This window comes from Engystomops pustulosus, chromosome 3, assembly GCF_040894005.1.
Source record: "Engystomops pustulosus chromosome 3, aEngPut4.maternal, whole genome shotgun sequence".
Lineage (NCBI taxonomy): Eukaryota > Metazoa > Chordata > Amphibia > Anura > Leptodactylidae > Engystomops > Engystomops pustulosus.
The window spans coordinates 175,380,381-175,405,514 of record NC_092413.1 but is presented as its reverse complement, the minus strand read 5'-3'; the positions used below and the strand labels follow the sequence as shown (position 1 = coordinate 175,405,514).

Here is a 25,134-nt window from a genome sequence, read left to right as displayed (position 1 = left end):
GTAACAGCTTGGTGTATAACAAGGACGATGCTATTTATGAAATGCTCGCTATGTTTTGTGTTATTATTTCTTCTGATTGCCTGGAGCTACATAATAACAAGGGGCTTTATAAATTCCAAGCAGCCGAGGAGACATATGGACGATAAATAATGCAAAGCTGTCTGTTTGTGCTGCATTTTACTTACACACCTTCCGTACTGAGGAATCTTGAAACACTTTTCCAGTGACATTTCTTTTAAATAAATGTTTGATACCTGCCGTATGTTCTTCAAGATCGAGAATAATAATCGACTTTTACTTCATGTTCAATGTGCAGCGTGATGGCAATTTCTGACATTTCTGATGGGAAAGTAAAGTTTAGTTTCTGTGACAAAGCAAGTCAGAAACAATAGTGCCTGTATGCGATCATAGGTGTATGCAGCAAATGTAAAAAGTACAGATTCCTTATCAATAGATTCCACAGGGGAGATCTATCATCAAATTTCTGAGGTAAAACTGTACTAGTTGCCCATGGAAACCAATCAAGGAACAGCTTTAATTTTATAAACAGCTGTGGGAAAATGAAAGCTGAGGTCTGATTGGTTACCATGGGCAGCTAGAACAGGTCTGATCTAAGAGACGGACAACCCGACTGGGATTTAAAATTTCAAAATTTCAAAATTTTCAAATTGTGTCGCAAGACATGCACTTACATACACCGGGAAGAAGAAGGTGAACTCCCGCGCACCCCCGACCCTCCGACCCCACAACTTCTCTCTCTCTGAACACAGAGACCTATCTAGAAAGTAGGGGAAATGACTAATGAATACTAGGGTCTGATGTTCTAAATTCGGACCCCTTTAACAAAAAGATTCCTGCAAGTAAAACTTGACAAACTAGCCATCCCAGCATACACACAAATACACAGCTGAGACTGAATACAGGAAGGAGGGCAGTAGGGAGGACAGGAATAAAGGGTACCAACCAGAGCAGGTCCTCAAGGCACTAGAATTACATAAACACAAATAAAAGGGGAACAGACAGGAAAGTGGTGAGTGCATACAAGAGAACCAACAAACTTTAGAATCTCTCACCACAAAGTAAGTACAAGAAAGTATAGATGTTTCAACAGCTGGAGATACAACAGTACCTAACAAATACTGAATGACAAAACCAGCCTTAAATGGAGCCCGACAACTGCAATATGCAGCAAACAACCGCAGCCGATGCGTGACGTAACTATACTTCACTTGTCGTTAAGGGGTTAAAGGAACACACCAATCATAGCTAATTCATTAAATAATGCATGGTGCAGGGACTGAAGGGAGGAGCATGACTCATTTTCATTGTATTCCTAGAACCCTACTTAAACCTAGAGTCATGCCCCTCCCTTCAGGTATAATTCCTTCCTGCACAAGGTATAATTCATCTTTGACTGGAGTTTTCCTTTAAGCCACTATTTCTGAGTGGCAGGAAAAGGCCCTTGTAGTTTTTGTTACTTTTTTATGTCAAAAATCAAGAAAATCCTATCATAAATCTATCCATGGAGCAGAAAGCGCTCAACAGGGCATAAAATGAAGGATGCAAAGATATATGAATTCGCTAGTAAAAACTACAGAGTAGGGGGTTTGTGTTTCGCTAGGTATGCTTACAGTGGGGTATTAATTGGGAGCAGAGACGTCGGGAAATTTATCATAAGTGAGTAGAACTGTTATAGTTGCCCATGTCAACCAATCAGAGTTTAGCTTTCTTTTGCCAACAGCTGTTAGAAGACTTTTACCTCAGTCATTTCTGATAAATCTCCTTGAGTATAAAAAGGAGAATAGCCAGTGTATGAACACTCACAGGGACATAACTTGAGGGGGTGCAGAGGGTGCAATCGCAACCGGGTAACACTTTCACATATGAGAAGACTAATACTATAAACCATACATTGTAGTCAGGGGGCCTGGCACAGACTTTGCACTGGGGCCCATCAGCTTCAGGTTACGCCACTGCTCACTAATCTGCAGTGTATAGAGCAGGGGTAGGGAACCTATGGCTCGGGAGCCATATGTGGCTCTTTTGATGGCAGCATCTGGCTCTCAGACAAATCTAAGACACACACAGCGATGATCACTGGATGCAGGGAGGGATGTTACCACTGCCAGCGTCCTTTGTCTGACCAAGGTGCCATCGCCACCCCATTGCTTAGATGACAGCACTTGTATCATAGAGTAGAGAATCATCCACTCTTCCCTATGACCAAGGCGCCATTGCCGAAGCAATGATGGCAGCGGCGCCTGGGTCAAAGAGAAGAGCGCAGGAGTGATGAGAAGCCACTGAAGGGAGAGCAGATATGTGAGTATTCCCTTTTTTTCTCTGACTAACTATTTACAGTGGGCATGTGCTAGAGCTACCTATCTACTGGGACCTGGGGGCATGTGATGGGGCTACCAATCTACTGGGGGCATTTGCTATGATTACCTATCTACCTTAGGCATGTGCTGTGACTACCTAACTAATGGGGAGCATGTGCTGTGACTACCTATGTACTGGGGAGCATGTGCTGTGACTACCTAAGTACTGGGGTAATGTGCTATGACTATTTATCTAATGGGGGCATGTGGCTACCTATTTACTAGCAGGCATGTGATGATGATGCTACCTATCTACTGGGGGGCATGTGCTGTGATTACCAATATACTGGGGGGGCCAGTTCTGTGGCTACCTATCTACTTGGGGGCATGTGCTGGGGATAGTTGTCTATTTGGGTGCATGTGCTGTGGCTACCTATTTACTGGGTGTCATGTGATGTGGCTACCTATCTACTGGGGGCGTGTACTGGGGCTACCTATCTACTGGGGGTATGTGCGATGGCTACCTAGTAACTGGGAGCCATGTGATGTGGCTAGCTATCTACTGGGGTACCTACTGGGGCTACCTATTTACTGGGGTCCATGTACTGGGGCTACCTATCTACTGGGGGACATGTGCTGTGGCTACTTATCTACTGGAAGGCATGTGCATATGGTACGGCTCTCACAGAATTACATTTTAAAATATGTGGTGTTCATGGCTCTCTCAGCCAAAAAGGTTCCTGACCCCTGGTATAGAGTAATACGCATGTGCCTGCCACAGTCTGTAATTACCACACTATCCTATTATTGGAAATGTATAGAAAGTTCATAGCACATTTGGTAAAATCAGACACCAGCAAAGTTAATTGTTACACATTTGGAATGAGAACTTCCTTCTTCATCAGATCCGGACACCAGCCAAGGGGAGAGAAAAGTCTTCTGATAAACTTCTGATGAAATTTGATTTCTCGTGGATCCTCATGCAGTTTATGATGAGAACCTTATTTTGTATCAGTCTGGCTTACTTGTTTCCAGTAATGTTGGCCTTCTAATTCATTACAATTTTTGAAGTTCATTGAGTATTATCTTATGATATATTTCCTTGTAAACATAGAGTCACTTTAATGGTGGGACACTGACAAGGGTATGTGGGCCCTAATACTAAACCCCCAAACTCCTTATTGGGCCCAGCCAAACCGGTGGTCAACAACTGTGCACTGTTCCCTTCCTATGTCACTGTGCACACACAAAACAGGACAAACAACTAGAAAACAAAATTTGGGGCTGTAAACAATCCGGAGTTGCAACAGTGAGTACACGAAAAGCTAAATTGCCAAGACAAAAGAATTAAGGTTGATTTTTTGGGTTGTTTTTAAGGATGTATTACTAGGACCATTCTAGAGCTTCCTGGGTGTCCACTCTTCTTTTATCTTCTGTTCCCTGGAAGTGACTTCACTGTTTGCAGTGATCATTTCCTGTGTGTCAATACAAAGCAGGAAGTTGGGGCCAGCATGTTCCAGAAAAGTGGACTAGTGGAGTACCAGTGATGTATGTCACTGGTTTTTTGTTTTGTTTTTATAATTCTACTTTGATCCTTAAAAAAGACTGGTTGAAAAACCCCTGTTAAGTTTGGATGGTAGTGCGTCTAATGTGTTATATAAAGGGATGCATGGGAGAAATCCTGCAGATATTGACCCACATTTATTGAAGTGTTTGCACCAGTTTTCTGTCTGACTTTGCACTAGAAAGAAGGTGCAAACTGCTTGCACATGTATTTATAAAGTGTCTGCACAAGTTTTGTGTCGTGGCTACACTATGTCTGATAAGACATAAAAAATGTGCACCTAAAGGGGGGTCTAACTGCTTAGTCTGACTGTGCACCACATTTCTGTCTGACATGCGCCACAATTCTGCCTGACATGCGCCACAATTTTGTCTGACAATCACCACAATTTGTGCTTGCACCACAATTCAGCAATAAGAACACAGCTCAGAGGATCAGTATAGGCATATGAGTTCTAGGTGCAACAAAACTGATTTCTGGCATAGGGGCCATGATAAATGCCCCTCCATGTGTCTTGTACTCCAAGTGGCAATAAGACAGGGGGGGGGATGTATCAAGCATTGGCATAGTGTACATGATACCTGCCTCCAGGGTCGCACCAGATGTACCAAAAGGCTTTGGCATAGTTTCCATTGATTCTTGGATTTGAAGAACACTTCTACTCATTCCTGTACTGTGTATGGCTTTCCGTGATGTCACCCCACACCAACTGGTTATCCATGAAATCTTCTCCATGCAGTTTGCTTGTCAGCAACTGTATCCAATACATATTGTGATGCCTCCTAGTTTGTATTTCCGGCCTGATGAAGGGTTATATGCTTGTTCCATAACCGGCTAGGATTAGTTTTTTATAGAGAACAGCAGCCTGTATAACATGTTACCTATAGTGACAGCTTACAGATTATACTATTGTTGTGATATACATCTCAATGTCTGACTTTCCTTCATAGACATTTGTGACTCCTGTGCCCGTAACCATCTACTTTTCATTTTCCTGTCATGGGAGATGGAGATTGCTGAGTGCAAATAGCCATATCCTGATGTGTTTTATTTTAAGTAGAATTTCCTATGATTGAAAAATCTGTCATGGTAAATATAGGATGATGGATCATTTTTTAAAAGCTTATACTGAATGCTTCCGGCATGTTATAAAGACAATTGTCTTTTTTTCTTTTGTGAAATTCATTGCTGGAAATAAAGGTTGAATCTTTAATTGAACTTGTTTTACTGAATAGAACATTTGTCAATCTTACCTTTTGACGTTTTTATTTTTCAGCTCAATATCAATCTACAGCCCCAAGGAGAACCCTAATGTGTTTGATGCAGCCGCTTTCTTCCAATGTGTCGGCAATTTCCTGGGAATATTTGCTGGATCATTTGCTATGGGCTCCGGATATGCTGTTGTCACTTCTTTAATATCCTTTGATAAGAAATCTCTTTATTTCCCCTTTTTTGTATATAACTTGGATGCATAACATTTTTGTCATTTTTAAGGGTCACATTGAACGACTCCCAGGTAGTAGTAGTAAACTCCATCCATCATATCTTAACCTTGATGTAGATAACAAAACTTTTTACGTATATATAGAAGAACTTAATAATAATAAGGATAATAACAACAACCCACCAATCAACCAACCAACATTTCCTTCCTTATCCCCTGCTGGTAATTGTACAGATAGTGGATTCCATTTTTCTAATTTTTACCAGTAGTAATTTTTTTCAATCTATCTACACCTACAGCCATTACCAGGTCCCGTGGGACTAGACAGTAAAGTATTTGAGAAGCTGTTATGTACATAAATAAATGGATTTACCAGACAACACACACGCTAAGCATAGATTTTTCTTCCTGAAAGTAAAATTAATCGCATTTTGAATAACCTTAAAAAAGTTGACACTGTTCGTCATATTGATCATGGTGTGTATTATCATATAGACATAATAGGATACACGATCCCAATCTCTAAAAACACATAATATAAATCCATAGTTATTAACCTGATATCAGCTGATAACCTCTGATCATTTACAGGGGTTGTACAAAATATTATTGTCATCCCCTATCCATAATCCCTGATTACGAGAACTGGGGTCATGTTTTCACTAGCTGAATGAAGATGCGGGCACAGTTTGGCGCTCAGCTCTCTCCGGTATTCCCATTTATAGTCTGTGAAAGTGGCTTACATATCCAATACTCCTAAAGTATGGAAAAGAACCGCAGGATCCATTCTCCACATGGCATTTCATTCACTCCAAAATAGGCAGCAGCCTGACCTCCACCAATCACATTGTTATCCCTATATTATGGGCCAACCCCTTTAAGTTCCGCTCCTTGGACCTGCCTCAAACATTGCAAAATTTCACAGTTTCATTGTATATTAGGCTGAATAAAGACAGATGTCCAACAAGTCTAAACTGTAATACTACAGTGCTGATCCAAAATAAGGCAAAAACCCTATGAGGATGATGTGGATTATTGAGGCCCATAGCAAGGAGAAATTTCCTTACTGACTCCATATCTAAATTATTTTTTCTATCTTTTTTCCTTTTCTTTTTTTTTCTTTCTTCTTTCGTTTTTTCCTTTTTTTTTCTTTAAATAATAATTAATAAACCTCAGCAAGCGTTGTTGGTGCCCGTATCTTTTTATACAAAGGCTGGAGCTGTCGTCACGACCACAGTGGTATCATTCCCCAGCTTCCGCTTGTGGCCTATGTGAGTGTACAAAGAGAGATCAGCATTGATAAACAGGAGCAAGGATAGAGATGGCTATAAACGGTTATTATTTTTACAGCCCTCTAAGCTATATATGAAAAACTTTTATTCCTGGACAACCCCATTAAATCATGAGAATTTTTGATTTTTTTTTGCAATACTTTAATACATAAGGCAGTTTAACTATTTCTGCAACAAGCCAGTGTCCTTTCTGTCTTTAAATTTCTTTTATCGTAGCTGTCATAATGGAGAAATGAGAAATAAGGTCACCATTCTACAAATTATATTGTCAGCAAAATTAGAAGGTCATTCGTAATTCAATATGTAATGTGCTGTTAATTGATTTTTTATATACCCTTATATTTGTACTAGGTATCTGCATTTTATAGCATAAGGAAGATGATATTTCACAGCAGTGCTGAAATTTACTACTGATACTTTCAATTCCTGCTCCAAAGACTTTTAAAGGGAATCTACCAGTAGTTTTTAATGTACAAAGTTGCAGTGTTTTGTGTGTGAAGTTGGTAACAGAAGAACTGTGAAAATTGATTTATATTCCAATATGCACTGAACTCAGCACAGGACAGCACTTACAGGCTTCTGGTTAGATAAAACAGCAGAAGGGAGGGTATGGGGAGCACATTGAATGCAGTGACACACTCCAAGTCCAGCTACATTCCTGGAAAATATATATATTTTTTCATAGTTCTGCTGCTGCTAACACACAAGGTAGGGTTACACATATCTCCAGGGACAATAACTGTCATACTACCTGTATTGTCAAATTGCTGGTAGACTCCAAAGAATGAAAAACACAGACTTGTATAAAATAAATAGATCTTAATAAATAGACGATCTGGTGCTTTTAAAGGAAAAAGAGGCCAGTTTGCAAATAGGCTTTATTAAATCTGTGGTTATGCATTGGGTTTCAAAAATATTTATTCCCCTTTTCTTCTTTTCAAAGCTTTGAACTGGAAAGAAATCTACCATCAGGTATTTTGATGGTACATGTGCGTTCAGTGAATTGGAGTCCTGTGCTTTTATTTTTTATCCAGCAATGCCCGCAATTTAACCCCTTAACGCTGAAGCCACTTTTCACCTTCCTGACACGGCCCATTTTTTCAAATCTGCCCTGTGTCACTATAAGTGGTTATAACTTCGGAACGCTTTAACATATCCAAGTGATTTTAAAATTGTTTTCTCGTGACACATCGTACTTCAGGTTATTTGAAAAATTTTGGTGGTATGTTTTGCATTTATTTATGAGAAAATCAGATATTTGGTGAAAATTTGGAAAAATTTAAGATTTTTGAACTTCAAAATGTTCTACTTTTTCCATACATAGTCATAACCGCAAAAATACTTAATAACTAACATTCACTAAATGTCTAATTTATGTGGACATGTTTTTTTATGCATACTCTTATTTTTGTAGGATGTTATGGGGCTTTGAACATTAGGTGCGATTTTTCACATTTTCATGAAAAAACGCAAAATCCTGCTATTGAGGGACCTGCTCAGGTTTCAAATCACTTTGAGAGACCTAAATAAAAGTAAACCCCATAAATTACCCCATTATAGAAACTACGCCCCTCAACGTACGTGAAACAACTTTTATGAAGTTTGTTAACCCTTTAATTGTTTTACAGGGGTTAAAACAAAATCGGATGCAATTTTGAAAGTAAAATTTTTTTGGCTAAATTAATATGTTTTTCAAAAAATGTACAAATTCTCAGTGGATAAAATACCAAAACGCTCCACAAAATTTGATACCCAATCTCTTCCGTATATAATAATACCCCATATGTGGTGGTAACCTGCTGTATGGGCACACGCCAGGGCATCGAAGGGAGCTGCGCCATTCAGAGCAGATTATGCATTGTCAATTTTTATTGGCTATAAAATCTTTATTTTTTTGGCAATTTGGACATATAAGGGCTTATTTTCTGCGACATGAGATGCACTTTACAAATACTTCATTTTAGTGGGTCATTAGCTTATTGATGAGATTTTATTAACTCTTGAATGTATGGGTGAAAAGAAAATTGTCAATTTTGGTTTACTTTCTTTTCATATTTTTTGGGGGTCGTACACCGTACACTAAAAATATTATATTATCTTCATTCTATAGGTCACTACGATTACGGTGATACCTCATTTATATAGTTTTTCATTTATTTTTACAATTTTACTGGATAAAAACTAATATAGAGGAAATCTCATTTGTTTTTGCATCGCCATCTTTTCGGAGACGTAACTTTAATATTTTTTTGTTGACAGAGCTAGTTTAGGGCTTATTTTTTACGTGTTGAGTTGTTCTTTTCAGTGGTACCATTTTTGCGCACATAACTTTTTTTGATCACTTTTTAGAACATTTTTGTGTAGAGATTTTATGAAAAATGTACATTTTTGGCGTGTTTTTCGGGTTTTGTTTTTACAGCGTTCACCGAGCGGGTCCAATAATGTTTCTGAGTTATTGTACGGATTGTTACGGACGCGGCGATACCAAATATGTGGGGTTTTTTGGCGATTTTGTGTTTTTTTCACTTTATTGCATGTGTATAGGGAATATTTGTGTTTAGGGGACTCTAACTTTATTTAATTAATTATTTTTATTAAAAAATTATTTTATGTAGTGTTTTTAACATTTTTATTAACTTTTACAGGTTAGCTTGAACAAGTGATCCACTGATCACTTGTTCAAGCTCTTCTTCACATTACACAGTGTAATACAGATGTATTACACTGTGTAATGTAACACACTGAGCATGCTGCGCATGCTCAGTGTGTTACAGCCGGGTCCTGTCAGAAGGCAGGACCCGGCTCCCGGCAGGAGGATCGCGCAGCCCCGGGCACCGGCAGTCCCGGGGCTGCGATCGGAGCAGCGGACCCCCCGGTAAGCACCGCGGGGGGGTCCGATTCTTCTGAAATGCCCCTTGCACGCCGCGGTCAGCGCGACCGCGGCGTTCAGGGGTTAACACCCGCGATCGGTGTTAGAGGCAGGTGTCGGCTATAATATATTGCTGACACCTGCAGCTTCTGGCGCCGGCTCCGTTTAGGAGCCGGTGCCAGAAGCATGACGTAATAGTACTGCATTTTGCGGGAACACACCTCCCGCGATGCAGTACTATTACGTCAAATGTCGGGAAGGGGTTAAATAATCCTTTGTCGCTCGCCCAGCTCATACTCCAGGCAGAGAGCTGGAGACCTAACCCTTGTACAATCAGCACGTATTTTGCAAAAATAACTTGCAGGTATTTTTTTTTTTAAATTGCGGGCATTGCTGCAAATAATAAACACAGCACATGACTCCACTTCATTGGATGCACCTGTGGATGTTGGAGGTATAGTATGTTGAATTAAACATAAATCCTTTGCTCCACAAGATAAGGTTAAAATTTAGAGTGTGGGCAAAGATGAATCTGCGACTTTATCCAAATCAAACAAAACTGGTGCCAATCAATTGTGCTACGTTTATGCTGCTAAAATTTTTGTTTGCAAGATAGATTCTAAATTTTTGTTTTGAAGATATTTACAAAATTGTAAAGGTCACAGTGTCAGCCAGCCCTCCCACATTAACCTAATCAAACAAAACTGGTGTCAAACCTTTGTGCTGGTTTGTGCAGCCAAATTTTTCTTTTGTGCTGCTTTGGTTTTTAAGGTATGTTTAGGTCTTTAGATATGTTAAGGTGTTTAGGATAAAATGGTAAAAAAAAAACAAATCTAGTGACACTTCTCTGATTTGATCACCAGGGCGTGCTAGCAAGCACATCGTACTTTGGAAGGAAAAAACTCTGCTGATCTCTGGGAAAAAATGATCAATACATTAAAAATGATAGCAGCAATGAAAAATGTTGCTGCACAAACGTTCGACACCAGTATTGTTTGATTCTGTTAATGTGGGGGCGCTGACTGACCTTTTGACCTTTATAATTTTGTTAACTGTAAACTGTTAACTGGAGGTTGTTGTGCAGCGCTGTGGCAGTTCTCCTCCTATTCCTCCTTACACACAGGAGTAGGTAGCAGTCCTGGTGCTGAATTGTTGCCTTCTGTCGTCCCTATCCACATCTCGTGGTGTACTGGCCTGTATCCTGGTTTCTACTCCATGCCCTGAACACTCTGCTGACAGATACAGCTTACTTTCTTGCCACAGCTTGCATTAATGTGCCATCCTATATGAGCTGAGCAACTTCTGTGGTTTGTAGACAGTACCTCATGCTAGCTTTTTATTGTACAAACAATAAAATTAATTTATCAAAATGGTAACACCCCTTGTAACCCTAAGTTACTGACTCCACAGCCTTGATAAATGTCCCCCATGTGAATGTCCATACATTAATGTGACAGTAATCCTGTATTACAGAATTATTATGGTCGTTGTGATCAGGGCTGGCGTTAGGGGGCAGCAAACTGGGCATTTGCCCAGGGCCTCTTGTTCTAAAGGGGACTTTTGTGGGCAGAGGATGTATTGCTTTTTTAATACCCCTTGGTTGAATGCCCGGGTGAAAAGGCTTATCATCTATCACTTGTCTGTATATCTATCTGTCTAGTTGTCCATCTCCTATAATTTGTCAACGTATATCTGTCTATCTAACCATTTATCTACCTTTTTCTCTATCTATATATCTTCTATCTATCTATATATCATCTATCTATCTATCTAAAGTTTCAAAAACTGGCAGCACTCCGGATTGGTGTCAAAAAGGTGACGGGGTGTCTTTTATTCCATGTGCAAAAGACACCCCGTCACCTTTTTGACACCAATCCGGAGTGCTGCCAGTTTTTGAAACTTTATTACTGAGGCTCTCGGGCCAGAGGGCATCTGGACTTTGCACCCACCAGCATTGCGGTGCTGCTCCAAACTTTTTCAAAATATCTATCTCCTATCTATCTATCTATCTATCTATCTATCTATCTGTCTCCTATCTATCTATCTATATCTATCTATTTCATATCTATCTCTTATCAATCTATCTATCTATCTATCTATCTATCTATCTATCTATCTATCTATCTCATATCTATCTATCCATATTCTATCTATCTATCTATCTATCTATCTATCTATCTATCTATCTATCTCATATCTATCTATCTATTTATAATTCACTTTATATTTCTGTATTTATAAATCTATCTATCATTCATCTTTAAATCTGTCTCACCTTTTATATTTCCCTTCTATCACCAATCTCTCTATCATCTGTCTGTCTCCTATAACATTCTCCTACAGTCCTATATTACAGGTTTACTTACCATACTACTGGTTGTAAACTACAAAGTGTTATCATTGTGCAGGGCTAAAGGAGCCTATTACTGACTGTAACTGTTCATAAAATAGTTTTAATTTGTTCACTATTAGTTTTGCCCAGGGCCCCACTTGGTTGTGATTTGTGGTACTTTTTCAGCAATTGGTATATTTGCATTGTCTTGTTTGGAAAAATTGTTCAGCTGTAACACTGTTGTAAGAAAAAGTACAACTCGTGATTAGTGAATATAATGGTGCTTGTTTATTTACAGCTATTTACAGCAAAAATGTGTATTTGAGTCTTTAGTATTGCATGTAGAGGTCCTCGGCATCAGTGATTGATCTGAAAAATGAGATAGATCACAGGGTATGAGGGTCAGCTCGGGGTGGCCTAAGGGTTATAGTGTATGATGGAAACATGGGCTCACCTCCGGAACTGCGTACAACTCAGTGGCTTCCGAGTGTAGACTCTGTGGAGCTCCTTAAAGTATCGCAGGATCGGGGTGCCCCAGAGTCAGTGAAAAGATGGTAGGTGGTCACAGTGGGGTAGAGCGGTAATCCAAAAGGAGTGCACAGAGAACAAGAAGTAGAGGGTGAGAAGATAAGCGTTATGTCCGTATGGGTTAGGGTATTAAATGACACTGTAGTCACAAAAAAATCCCTATTAAACCCTAATTTTGGACGCAAATCTAGTGTGCCCTGGTAGCCTAGCCTCGGGACTATGGTCCTAATTAACCATAGGCCCGACTGGAACCTGACCCTACAATGACTGGCCCTGTTATAGACCTAATCGGCAGGTAGAGTCAGGTTGAGGTCTTATATAATGTCACAGAGGTGCCAACAAAGAGAATTGTGGCTCCTGTGCCGTGGGATGCAAGTCCTGAAAGGAATATGGAAACCCGAATCCCGACAAGGCTTGTTTCGCCCTATGGGGCTCATCAGGGGATAAATGGGTTCATCCAGCAGGCGTCCTATTAACAGATGAGGAGTTTGCTATAGTTATAGACCTGTGGTGCATATGCAGTAAACAGTGGTATGCATAGAGAGAAACTTAGTCTTACCTTGTCCCTTTGTGGGGGCAACTTCGCAGGTAAGGCAGTATCGCCAGGCAAGGTGGGTTTAGGGAGTATAGTATCGGCTCCTAATCTAAACCCTGGGGTCCAGTGGGATCTCCTGGTGTGAGTCTGGGTGCCGGGGCTTTTAAAGAGCGCGCCGTATTGAGGAGGGTTGGCAGGCTCCGCCCCCAACCTCGCCGCCTGTGGGCGCCAGCCAATCAGGAGGTTTGGTCGGGAGGCTGCCAACACAGACGGCGCGGGCGCACGCTCCAGGTGCACGGCGGCTAGCGAGTTCCGCCGTGAAGACGCGCCCAAAATGCGCTAGCCGCGGCCATTTTGGGCGCGTCTTCACGGCGGAACTCGCTAGCCGCCGTGCACCTGGATCGTGCGCCCGCGCCGTCTGTGTTGGCAGCCTCCCGACCAAACCTCCTGATTGGCTGGCGCCCACAGGCGGCGAGGTTGGGGGCAGAGCCTGGCAACCCTCCTCAATACGGCGCGCTCTTTAAAAGCCCCGGCACCCAGACTCACACCAGAAGATCCCACTGGACCCCAGGGTTTAGATTAGGAGCCGATACTATACTCCCTAAACCCACCTTGCCTGGCGATACTGCCTTACCTGCGAAGTTGCCCCCACAAAGGGACAAGGTAAGACTAAGTTTCTCTCTATGCATACCACTGTTTACTGCATATGCACCACAGGTCTATAACTATAGCAAACTCCTCATCTGTTAATAGGACGCCTGCTGGATGAACCCATTTATCCCCTGATGAGCCCCATAGGGCGAAACAAGCCTTGTCGGGATTCGGGTTTCCATATTCCTTTCAGGACTTGCATCCCACGGCACAGGAGCCACAATTCTCTTTGTTGGCACCTCTGTGACATTATATAAGACCTCAACCTGACTCTACCTGCCGATTAGGTCTATAACAGGGCCAGTCATTGTAGGGTCAGGTTCCAGTCGGGCCTATGGTTAATTAGGACCATAGTCCCGAGGCTAGGCTACCAGGGCACACTAGATTTGCGTCCAAAATTAGGGTTTAATAGGGATTTTTTTGTGACTACAGTGTCATTTAATACCCTAACCCATACGGACATAACGCTTATCTTCTCACCCTCTACTTCTTGTTCTCTGTGCACTCCTTTTGGATTACCGTTCTACCCCACTGTGACCACCTACCATCTTTTCACTGACTCTGGGGCAGCCCGATCCTGCGATACTTTAAGGAGCTCCACAGAGTCTACACTCGGAAGCCACTGAGTTGTACGCAGTTCCGGAGGTGAGCCCATGTTTCCATCATACACTATAACCCTTAGGCCACCCCGAGCTGACCCTCATACCCTGTGATCTATCTCATTTTTCAGATCAATCACTGATGCCGAGGACCTCTACATGCAATACTAAAGACTCAAATACACATTTTTGTTGTAAATAGCTGTAAATAAACAAGCACCATTATATTCACTAATCACGAGTTGTACTTTTTCTTGGATTAACCTAGACGTGATTATTGTAGGGCTGTCTCAGTAGACCACCTGAGAAACCCAAGACACAATATTTATGTAACACTGTTGTAGTACTTTGCTCTATTGTAAATGGGTTTGATAAAATGTCTTGGGTGACATTAGGAAATCATTATTTGTGTCTGCCTTAGTGCACGTTGTGTGATGTATTGTGCTACTATTGATTACTAATTATTCTACTATTTATGAAGACTAAACCGTCTTTCAATTACATTTTGGTTGTGATAATATTTTATCAATGAGATTTGTATGGAGTTTGTAATAAATATAGAGAGAATTGTGCAGCATTTGTAGAATATGAGTAAGAAGACTGAGATATGAGAATTTGTTCCAATTTAGAAGAACTATTTATGCTTTTAAGCCACTAGAGAAATATTAAAGTTTTTAATGTTTTTTGTGTAGTCCCTCATGAGCTTGCTAAAGTAGTTTGTGAATTATTTTCTATGGTAACATTTATTTTCCTTAATATGTTTTGGTCACTTGACAAAATTCACCAAGCTGTGTGAATTCCCTATGCTGGAGACAGGATTGTTCTTCTTGTTGTCATGGAGTGCCTTCCTATCTGCAGAAGCAGCAGGGCTGACCGGTAAGTGAATTCATGGCAATTTTTTGTAGTAAAAATGTTTAGGTTAAAAATAAAATAGAATGAAAATGTTTTTTTTTTTAAATCAACGATAAAACTTTATTAAAGGGCATTTGGAGATACAATGCACACAGTGAGTACAGCACATAAATAGTGGTCTTGCAGGACCTTCAATTATATTTTTTAATAAAGATGTGATCTTTTAGTATCCCAAAAGTGTATTGTATGAAATTCTCTTTATGAAGAGCTAAAAATCCTTCACATGGCAAAACAAGAAAGTATTACTTCTAAAGGCATGGATGGCAAATTGCTTATGTGTAGGTCATGTTACCTCCCTGCAGATGGAAAGGGCTATGCAATGACTGCACCACCCATTTACCACTACCCCCTAGCCAGCAGAACACTGGACTTCACATAAAGTCCTCAGTCCTGCTGCCCGGGGATCACATGTACAAGTTCCCAACTACTTTAAAGGAAATCTACCACCAGGATCAAGGATTGTAAACCAGCACACTGAAATTGGTGTGTGCCCCATTGGGCAGCATCCATTCCTTTTTAAGATTCTTATGCACTTATTCTTAGGAATAAAGACTTTAAAGTTATTCAAATGCCCAACACCTATGGAGCCTAGAGCCCCTGGTTCATTTGCATTATTTTAAAATGAGAAACTGAAAAAAGAGCAGTTCCTACTAGAGGGGGTATTTATCAGTATGTCAGTGTGTTTGATTTATATGATCCTGGTGGTAGATGAGGATGACTCTGTCGCCATGACCTTTCCGGCCGATGGGACGTCTTTGCCTTCTTTGGAGCAGATTCACTGGGAGAAATCCATTGTTTTGATTGTTGCTTAGTTTCTGGTGAGTATTGATGAATCCAGGTTTCATCAACGGTGACAACTTGACGCAAAACTCCTTCTAATCTCGCTTAAATTGCTCCAAACACTGCTTCAAAGTTAACAGCCGCATCCACTTGTTGTCCACCGTGAGCAATCGGGCTGGCAATTTTTTTCATCACCAACTTATCATGTAAAATATTAGTTGCTGTACTGGTCGACACACCTACGTCCTCTGCTACTTTGCGCACTTTCGTTCGTCAATCAGCAAGTATCATGTAGTGGACTTTTTGAATTATTTCCTTGGCAACCACGTCTGCTGGGCTTCCTGGTGCATCCTCATCAAAAACGGATGTTCGCCGAAGCTTAAATTCGTTGGACCAATATCTAACTGTGGACATAGATGGCAAAGTCCATAAACAGCATCCAACTTTGCTTTTATATCCTTGCATTTTTTCCCATCCAAAAACAAAAAGTGAATTACCGAACGATACTGCTCTTTTTCCATCTTAGCGAAAATCGCAAAACACGCCTTACTCAAATGGCTGCCAAATCCAAACTAACCTATCAATCAGTCTGCAATTTATATTGCCGTTGTTTAATAGATGGCAGCACACGATGATAACACCAACTTCCCTCAGGAGCGCCCTCTGTCATCAAACATGGGTACTTATTGAATCGACCTTGTATAGCCAACGATGTATGTGACACTTAAGAAGGCTATAACATCAGACTGCAGGAAGAATTTGGAGGATGCTGGACACATGAGCTGCTTGTACCTCACGGATAATGCAATATTTATATGTTACTAAATTTAAATGAGGGATAATATCAACTAATATTCATGTTTATAACCCTTTTCTATCCAAAACAATCTGAGAACACTCTTGCTCTCTGATTGCCTTATATTTCACCATGACCCAGAACATTTCCATAAAGTTATCTGTAACATGAAAAACACACACATGTTCCTGAATAAAGTTTTTTTTTTCATACCATCCCTCCATTATTTATACCTATGTTATGGCGTTCTTACTCAAATCGTTATGAACTGCAGAGGGTTCCATTATTGGACGGCTGATACAATGGTGCACATCTAATAGTGACCTTTGTTATCTCATAAACTTGGTTTATAGATATATAGGTTTTTATTTGGGTTACCGTTGTGTAAAGGGGCATACAATAATATATCTGTGTGAGGTACAGTGCAATTTTCTGCAAAAATGTTTTGCTCCCCCTGTTTATTTACAATTCCCTTTTCTGCATATTTTGGTGAAAATACACATGTGGGTATTTATGAGCTTACTGTTTTTAGGAAAGTTCCATATATACATGAGTATAAGCCGAGATTTTTAGCACAAAAAATGTGCTGAAAAACCCTTGCTCGTCCTATGCTCGAGTCTATGCAAAAAAATAAACTCTGAAGCTCTGACTCAATCTTTGGGTCCCTGCGTGATGCGTCGCACACACACCATGCCACGGCAGCACACACAGGGACCCAGAGCCGGAGCTTCAGTAGACAGAAGAAGACCTGTGGGGAACATCTATAGGTGAGTACAGAGTTTGTTTTTTTTATATATAGGCTGGGCATACCTGCAGGAGCTGCGCGCTATATACTAGGGGGTAGGCGCTTGCTATATACTAGGGGGCAGGCACTGGCTATATACTGGGGCAGGGCCTGGCTATACACTAGGGGGCTGCTGGCTATATACAAGGGGGCAGGCACTGGCTATATCCTAGGGGGCAGGCATGGCTATATATTATGGAGTAGGCACTGACTATATACTAGGGGGCAGACACTGGCTATATACAAGGGAGCTGTTGGGGGCAGACATTGCCTATATTTGTGCTATGGTATAGTGGGCACACAGTCGTGTGAATGCAGCCTAAAACAGCTCTGTAAACAAAAAAATAAAAATGCCCATTAATACTTGGTGATGCAAAAACTAACAAATTTCTTACTAAATGAGTTCTATATTCTGCAAAACAAGTTAACCATAAAAAAGCCATATAAATTGGGTATCGCTGCAATTGTGGGGAGTCATAGAATAAAGATAATGAGTTATTTTTATGGTACGGTGAACATCTGGAAAAAATGCTAAAAACCATAGACAAGAATTAATGATTTATTTTAATAAAATCTGATTATTAGCTATTGAACCCACTGGAAATGATGTACCTGTGAAAAGTGGATCTCATGCGCAAAAAAAAAAAAAAAAATCCCTATATGTCCAAATTATAAAAAATAAACATTTTATAGCCTGTAAAATTGACAAAACAGATCTGCTTTGAATTGCGCTACTTCCATTCTAAGTCCTAACTCTCCTATGTATTGAGATGTTGGAAATATGCTCAACGTACCCAACGTATTGGAATATGAACATAGCCTAAACTTTGAAGTGGAAAAAGGCTAAAAGTTTATATGGAGAGATAAATTTTGTAACAATGTGTTATCTCTCATTTTCCAAAACCAATACATTAATAATGGCAGTGGTTTCCATTATAAGGAAGCATCCCCCTCATTATGATTTTCCATCTGTGTGTTTATACTCATAGCCATAAGGGTTTCTAGGACAAGACATGTATGTTGTGACAGAATTAAAGCCCTCCATGAAATCCAGCGTAGGGATAAGATAACATCATTACATATCTTTTTTGTATAATTTGTTTTCTTGTTACTCCTGTTCATGCAGTATAGTACAATTTTTTAACAGTAGAGATATGTAACTAGATTTTTGGCTAAGATACAAATGTATGTTATTAACAGTACAATCTTATTCACAGGACTACACTGCAGTGATGAAAATGCAATAAGATATAATTTTGGATGGCCAGCTGAGTTTTGTGAGTTGAGAAATGTAGGAGAACTTAATATATCGCTGTGCAGTGTTAAACTTTGGCTGTAAATCATAGATTATGTTCAAGATTTCTGCAGCTCTGACTTGGCTCCAGGGTGGTGTGCCATCTATAATGAGAGCAATGTACAGCAGGATACAGTAGGGGCAGAGGCTAAAGAGCCGTACGCTGCACAAAGAGAACTCTGCATGATATCCTGCTATTAACTTTCTCATGAGCTACTTTTTTATTCCATTGTTCCTGGTCTGCAGGATATAATGGCAAGAATTATCAATGTTTTATGGGGGTGAAAGGAGGCTTATTATCATTTTATTATCCTGTTTATGAGTTATTCGCTATATCCTTTTAATATCTACATTATATTCTTACCAGTTAGCTTGTAGGGAATGCAGTTATGTAGGTCAATAAATATTCTTCTAATTAGGACATTGCCTACCATGCCTGTTCTATACAAATTCTTCCTTATTTTGTTTCTTATTTTGGGTGGTGATGCAACTATGGTGGTCTGAGATCAACATGTAGATATGGTAAGACCCTGGCTCCTTTGGAAGCCAGCGGGAAACTGTCCAGTACTTTTCCTTGACTACTTACAGGACAAGTGAACTCATAAGTCCTTCAATGTTGATTTATCCATAGTGAAAAATTTCCTCCCATTCACCTTATAAGAGGTTCTGTCCAGAATTGCTCATGCCACCTCCTTTTCCATTTGCAGAAACTGGTGGCCTCTCATTGAAATGGGAGATTAATTCCTGGCAAATTTTGACACTAAATGTTTTATGTCAAAATATGCCCAGGAAGAGATGAGCAGATCTGATTGTCGGGTTCGGCCACTTGACCTGGACATATTGCCGGATTGGCAGCCGATCAGCCAATCCGGAAAATTGATACCCCTGACTTCTATCCATAGCTATGAATGGCAAGGGGAACTCTGAATGCCTAACCCGGCTATCAGGTTCGCTCATCTCAAAACCTAAGTAGATGTACTTAAGGTGAACTGTATCTAATCAGAAGAAAGATTTGGTATGGTACAATTCAACATGCCAGAATTTTTTTTCCCATGACATCTACCATCAGGGTTAGTTAAAAACCACCTTCATACTCCAATTGGCAAGTTCAACTAACATGCAATAAGTTTCCTAAGGTTTCTAAAACATGCAAAGTTGTGTTGTCCCTTTCCCATTTGAAAACTTGACCACATCATCTTTTCTTCTGCTCCTCTTGATCTCTGCCAGTGACCGACTAACAGTTATGACCAAACTGTGTAATACTGTATTCAGCTGTATATAAGTCTTGCCTGCTGCCTTGTTTTAAGAATTTGATGTCTTCGGTCCATCTATGCAACAGCTGTTGTTAATATTGACTACCCTAAAATTGGATTCACTTTGGAAAGTTCATACACCCCATGGGAGGGTTAAAATGAACCTGTCAGCAGAATTTGACCCAATAAACCACTACCAGTATGTTATCAAATGAGATGCCATTGTGGTGGCATCATCTGGAAAATCAACTTTGAAGTAAGATGTAAATTACTTGCATAAAGTCAAGGGAGCGGAGAGTTTAGCACTGAAGTCAAGCTCTCTTTTTTTCAGGATGCTGCCTTTGCTGTACATGACACCTCTGCATCCATGGACATCACTAACTGGCTCTCCCATAGTCTAATGCATGATGTCTGTCAGACTTGAGGGGGCATTCTGAGGCCAGGAGAGCTTGACTTCAGTGTTAAAGTCTCCGCCTCTGTGACTATGTACAATCAAATTACATCTCTCTTCAAAGTTGATTTTCCTGATGATGCCACAACAGTGGGCCAGGAAAGAAACATCATTTGTTAAGATGCTTGATTGACTAAGGTTGTTCGTCCAATTTCCTGCGTGTGACGCTTCTACGCTGAGATCCGCCGGAGTCCACCTTCTTCCCGGTGCATGTGAGTGCTTGATCTTGCGACACAATTCCGTTTTTAAATTCCACAGTTTGTCCGAATTTGTTGGGTTGTCCGACGGCCACGCCCCCGATTGCTGTTGCATGCAAGCCGGCTCCATTGCGCCACAATCCGTTCACATGTGCAGAAAACCCGCGGCAATTCAGGGCAAAATGGAAATATTCAGGAAACCCGCCGGAATCGCAGTCCGCGGACCCTTAGTAAATTAGCCCCAGTGGTTCCATTTAAGTGTGATGCTCCTTCCATATCCAGCTGAAAGCCAAATTTCTTAGCTGCCCAGTGGGTCCACGTCTCCCGTTGGCCTGGATCAGTACTAGTTTATATTCTAAGCATTCAAATACTGGTTTTGATGAGAAATATTTTACTATACTCTGCTGACAAATGTGATTGGAAAGCAAGCGGCAATAAAATAGGCCCAGTAATTAAACATTGATCATGTATTGTTTAACTGACAGCACCGGCTATACATTACACTCTCATATTGATTGTTTTCATATTAAATGAGTCATTTGGGGAATGTGTCTTCCATTGTCAATGTGTCACATGGGATTTGATATAGATAATGGCTACTTGAAGTAATGGCTCCTGCAGTTCTTAATGGGAGCCATACATTTTGGTTTCCTAGCCTGTTCCTGGACACCCCTACATTCATGCACCAGTAATGCTCCTGAGCACTAGTTACTATTAACCTTGGAAAAATTTGAAATTCCTTTTTTTTAGATTTGACGCTAAAAGCGTGAAACTGTAAATTACTGATATAGCGTGCATAGTTAATTACTGCCTGCTTTATATGGGATTCTAAATTGCCTTGACTCTGTACCAACATTGCTCTTATCAGAATGAATGCTATGTTAATTACCACAAAATTCAATTGGATTCATGGAAGAATTGATAAGCCTGCCATTTATATAGCAAGACAAAGATGTCTCTGACAGCACAAGGCTGCACAATCCAGAGAGGCCATCAGTTCTGAAGAAGTGGCAACTTATAGAGGAAGCTCTACATTTTATTGATATGGGAATATCAATCACAAATAGCAATGCACTTCATAATAATACAGCAAAATTGTATCAATCGATAACATTTATAGATACAGAAGTACCATATATACTCGAGTATAAGCCGAGACCCCTAATTTTACGCCCAAAAAAATGGGAAAACCCATTGACTCGAGTATAAGCCGAGGGTGGGAAATGCATTGGTCACAGACCCCCCCAGTATATAGCCAGCCAGCCCCCTTTAGTATACAGCCTGCCCCCTGTAGTATACAGCCTGCCCATCTTGCCCCCAGTAGTATACAGCCTGCCCATCTTGCCCCCAGTAGTATACAGCCAGCCCAGCTTGCCCCTAGGAGTATACAGCACAGTCCAGCCAGCCCCCAGTAGTATACAGCACAGCCCAGCCTGCCCCCAGTAGTATACAGCCTGCCCCCTGTAGTATACAGCCTGCCCAGTTTGCCCCCTGTAGTATACAGCCTGCCCCCTGTAGTATACAGCCTGCCCAGCTTGCCCCCTGTAGTATACAGCCTGCCCCCAGTAGTATACAGCCTGCCCCCAGTTCTATACAGCCTGCCCAGCATTAAAAAAATAAATAAACTTACATACTCACCCTCCGGTGGCCCCGATGTATCCGGACGGCTCCTCTTCTTGCTTCCACGCTTGTCTTCTTTCTTCTGCAGGGCGCCGCCAACGCACTCCCCCGGCCGGCAGGCGCATAGTATGACGCGCCGCTGCTGACGTCATACTAGGCGCCGCCCGGGGGAAAAACATGGCGGCGCCCAGCAGAAGAAAGAAGACAGGCGCAGAAGCAAGAAGAGGAGCCGCGCGGACATCGGGGGAGCAGCGCTGCACATCGGGGCCAGTATGTGTAAGTTTAAAATTTTTTTAAGTATTTCTTTTACTCTGCATTGACTCGTGCATAAGCCAAGGGGACGTTTTTCAGCACATTTTTTCTGCTGAAAAACTCGGCTTATACAAGAGTATATATGGTATATATCTAGTACAGTTCTGTTATCTACAACTAATCCATATGTACATGAAATAGAAATATCTTCTATGTATAAGACGTGCACAGTCAGGATCTGCAGCTAGTTAGCCACCATAAAGTAGCCAGACATTTTTGCGCCTCTGTGCAACTTTTCACTGCAACTTTTGTTGGCGCTTTTCCAGAACACTTCTGCAGTGTGCCATATGTATCATTACTTCCCAGTTCACTTATGTATCATTTATTTTGCTTGTTTTTGCAACTTTTTAGGCGCAAATCTGCATCTAGTCCAGGGCTGGTGCAAAGGAAGGATTTTTTTCATGGATCCTATTGTAACATGTAAATAGGAATTATTTTACACGCTTTAATTGTTAAAAATTTTGTACAGTAACCTCTTTTTGGAAAACTCATAAATATTTGCATTTTCTTTCTTTAATTTATTTATTGAGGTCACAAGTTGCGTTGTGAAACCTATTACAACAGCTGAGGAGAGGCGATTTGCCTAATTACATTACTGTTAACATTTGCATTCGCAAAATGCAATATAAATGTGACTTTAACGCATGTGTTAACATTGCGTTTACTATGCATTTTGTAAATACAAATGTTAACAGTAATGTAATTAGGCAAATCACCTCTCCACAGCACTTGTAATAGGTTTCAAAATGCAACGTGTGACCGCAGTCTCAAGGGTGGTAGTTAGTTACTAGGACCTGCATGTATTTGTATCTGTATTTGTAAAAAATATGGTGTTGTCACTAAATTTTAAATACTTTCTGTATTAATTTTCCATGTTTTTTTCAATCTCTGCTTGCTGTCTTCTTGCCGTCATGCAATAGGAAGCTTCATTGTTTACCTCCTATAGATAAACACCGTTCCATTGTCATGTGATGTCACACAGGTGCACAGCTCTGATTTCGCTGTGAATTATAACAATCCGTACACCTGCATGATATCACATGACCATGGACCAATGTTTATCTGCAGGAAGCAAACAATGAAGCTTTCTATTGCTTGACAGTGAATAGACAGCAAGCAGAGATTGAGAAAACTGTAAAGAACTGATACAGAAAAGTTTGAAAAAAAGAATATCTGATAATTTTATAATTTTTTTATTACACAAACAATATCAATTATTTTCTGAAATGTGCTTTAAGTGGAAAACAGCTTAAAATGCTTAAAGGAGAGCATATTATTATTGATCCAGGATCATATCTTCATTAGGCTTGAACCACTTCTATTGCGGTAAAAAAAAAATCACTTCTAAAAAGGCGCTCCTGTGCAGATATATAACATATTTACGTATTTCTGTGGATGTATATACTCAGCATATTTTAAAACTTGTAATATGCAATATAAATAAATAATACATGTAAAACAGATAGTCTCTTTGAAAGAACAGGTTTAGCTACATCCCCTTAAAGGGAACCTGTCACCAGGAGAGCCATTTTTAACACTCCCCCAGTCCCCACAGAGCATAGTACATACACTGCCAAAGTGTTTTTTATTAAAAAAAATAGATTTTACAGAAAAAAAGATATGTTATATTGTACCTTTCATTAGCATCTGCTGTGTGACTAGGCAGTTGCCAAAAGGGAGGGTCTGGAAAGGAGCAGTTCCCCCCACCCTTGGGAAACATGTGACCTTTTCAAATACAGGCAGTCCCCGGGTTACATACAAGATAGGGTCTGTAGGTTTGTTCTTAAGTTGAATTTGTATGTAAGTCGGAACTGTATATTTTATCATTGTAAGCCCAGACAGAACTTTTTTGGTCTCTGTGACAATTGGATTTTAAAAATTTTGGGTTGTCATAAGAATCAGGATTAACACTAAAGATCCATTACAGACACCTGTGATAACTGTTATAGCTGTTTATTGTAGCCTAGGACTAAAGTACAGTAAATTACCAATATCCAGAGGTCCGTTTGTAACTAGGGGTCGTATGTAAGTCGAGTGTTCTTAAGTAGGGGACCGCCTGTATATGAATAACTCCCCAAGGGTGGGGGGGGGACTGCTCTTTTCCAGCCCCTCCCAGTTGGCAACTGCCTAGTCACACAGCAGATGCTAATGAAAGGTACAATATAACATATCTTTTTTTCTGTAAAACCAATTTTTTATACAAAAACACTTTGGCAGTGTATGTACTAAGCTCTGTGGGGCCTGGGGGTGCTGAAAAATGGATGTCCTGGTGACAGGTTCCCTTTAATACATGTCACATGGCAACAATTGAACTTGAAATGCAGAAGCCAGAAGCGAGTGGTCATCCTATAACAGAAAAGTTACATGTGACTTTTAATCCAAGTCCAGTTTATCATCAAAGAATCTAGACTTTCAGATAATATCATGGCTTAGCAAGGCTGTTCGGTAGCTTTAAAAGAATTTGGGGGGTGAGAATGAATTCCCTTTTGATTAAGGGAGTCATTAGAAGGTCATTAGGCCTTACTTCTCTGCTCATTAATTTGGCTTACTTGCAGAGGAAGCTATAGATTCTTTTAGTTTTTCTTTGCTTAGGTTTATAGAAG

At 40.4% G+C, this 25,134-nt stretch overlaps 1 protein-coding gene across 2 annotated transcripts in view; it reads left to right on the top strand.

Annotated features, from left to right (window-relative positions):
* The window catches only part of SLC9A9 (solute carrier family 9 member A9), a 448,763-nt gene that overhangs the window by 159,510 nt on the left and 264,119 nt on the right, over positions 1-25,134 (top strand). For both annotated transcript variants that reach the window (XM_072143078.1, XM_072143077.1), the window contains exons 7-8: positions 5,159-5,297; positions 14,903-15,008. In XM_072143078.1, the coding sequence (XP_071999179.1) occupies positions 5,159-5,297; positions 14,903-15,008 (245 nt within the window). The remainder of the gene's footprint in view (positions 1-5,158; positions 5,298-14,902; positions 15,009-25,134) is intronic.